Consider the following 1,577-nt stretch of genomic DNA (forward strand, 5'->3'; position numbering starts at 1 on the left):
TGAGGACGATCATCATGAAGCATGGCAATATCAACATCCAAAAGTAATGTTGATGTTAAAATGTAGAGAGAGACATCTCCCACTCATATTTTGAGTGAAAACCATGGATTCAGTTTAAAACCAGATGGAATGCATCAATGCCACCCTGAAAAACTTCACAACTGTTGTCCTCCAATTGGACCCAAGGCTCAAAGTGATGATGTCCATGCCTTACCCGAATGCCATGTACCCTAGAAGCCCGAACATCGTGTACAACACGGCAATGCATAGCATGGCGAGCCCAAGCACGCTCCCAAACTTCTTTTTATCTTTCATAGAAACTTCCAATGGCAAAACCAGGCCAAAACCCTCAAAGGCATAGACAGCAACCCCCACAGCAAAGGGAATTGTATTCAAACCCTCAAAGGCATAGACAACAACCCACATAGCAAAGAGAATTGTATTCAAACCCTGATATGCTACCGGTGAAGCAACACCCTCAGCTACGATGGTACTTACATCCTGTTGCATCACGACGACCATGGAAAAACCATTGATGACATCGGCTGCAATGAGAGGTTGCCTGCTCAAGGAGCTTCTTGATGGCCGAGAGAAGCTGATGAGGGGAGCGACAAGGGTGGGATGCAGAGGGATCATCCTGATTGCTGAAGACAGAGGCCAGATTCTCTCCGATGAAGATGAGGTACACGATGTAGAAGGCACCCTTGCTAAGGACGATCGTGAGGTCGACTGAGGCGCAGCCCCATCGGCCGCACGCGACGAAGCCAAGGTCAGAGAAAGTGCTAATGGGGTGGTCTCCATCTTTCTCAAGTAGCCTGGCTCTGGACCAGACGAGGAGCATCCTGTAGAAGTGGTAGGCAAAGGCGACCGCTACCATGACGACACAGGATGAGAGCCATCCGGTGTGCTTGAAAATGTAGGGGAGGCGTCCTCATAGGGGAGGCCGAGGATGCCTGCGCCCACGATGGATATCACGATGTTGCCGAAGGACTTGCCCACAGATGAGAGCTGATGATGGTTATGGTAATGATGAGGGTGACCTTCTAGCATAACCCTTGTCTGCAATAGAGGCAATGGGTCTGGCGATGAGCCTTTGATCACCATGTCTATCTGTCTCTCCCCTATTCTAGCGGAAAAAGATTTAAAAAAAAACTAGAGAAATCCTCTACTCGCAGAAAAGACAAACATACACCTTGGTCATTCACAGAAAAGTTCATCAACAAGATTTTTTAGAAAAGTTAATAAAAGCTCTGATACCATGTTGGAAACTGCGACGAAGTGTAACGTTTCAAATTTCTTTTTTTCACGTGAATTACCCTTATAGGAAGGGGGAATATCGATATGGCAATTTCTTGAGGATAATGCAAATTTTTTTTAATTCCCCCCAGCCAACAGTCGTGCTGGAAGGGGAGGGGAGTAGAAACCATGGGGAAGCTCCTCGGTGGGAGCTCGCGGGAGTGTGAGTGCCATGCATATTGACGCGATGGAGAGGGAGGATCCCCCCTCCCCTCCCCTATTTAACCAGAGAGGACGTCGCTGCCAGAGGGAGGAGATGGAGCTGAAGTGGGGAGATAGGA

The 1,577-nt window shown here is 48.3% G+C and overlaps 1 protein-coding gene across 1 annotated transcript; it reads right to left on the minus strand.

The window, feature by feature from the left end:
- Nucleotides 1-210: 210 nt before the first annotated feature.
- On the minus strand, nucleotides 211-877 carry LOC148017890 (amino acid transporter AVT3C-like). Its single transcript, XM_087661512.1, has 2 exons — nucleotides 563-877; nucleotides 211-501 (listed from the first exon to the last, which is right to left on the minus strand). Exons 1-2 carry the CDS (start codon nucleotides 875-877, stop codon nucleotides 211-213), a joined length of 606 nt encoding a protein of 201 aa, XP_087517638.1.
- Between the last annotated feature and the right edge of the window lie 700 nt (nucleotides 878-1,577).

The sequence above is a fragment of the Lygodium microphyllum genome, chromosome 21, assembly GCF_053477565.2.
Source record: "Lygodium microphyllum isolate KBCC chromosome 21, Lygodium_microphyllum_v1.1.10, whole genome shotgun sequence".
NCBI classification, from domain to species: Eukaryota; Viridiplantae; Streptophyta; class Polypodiopsida; order Schizaeales; family Lygodiaceae; genus Lygodium; species Lygodium microphyllum.

Coding starts and splice junctions, on each gene's coding strand:
- LOC148017890 (XM_087661512.1), bottom strand. CDS start 877: ATGGTAGCGGTCGCCTTTGCCTACCACTTCTACAGGATGCTCCTCGTC. Junction 502..562: donor TCAAGAAGCTCCTTGAGCAG/GCAACCTCTCAT, acceptor GTGATGCAACAG/GATGTAAGTACCATCGTAGC.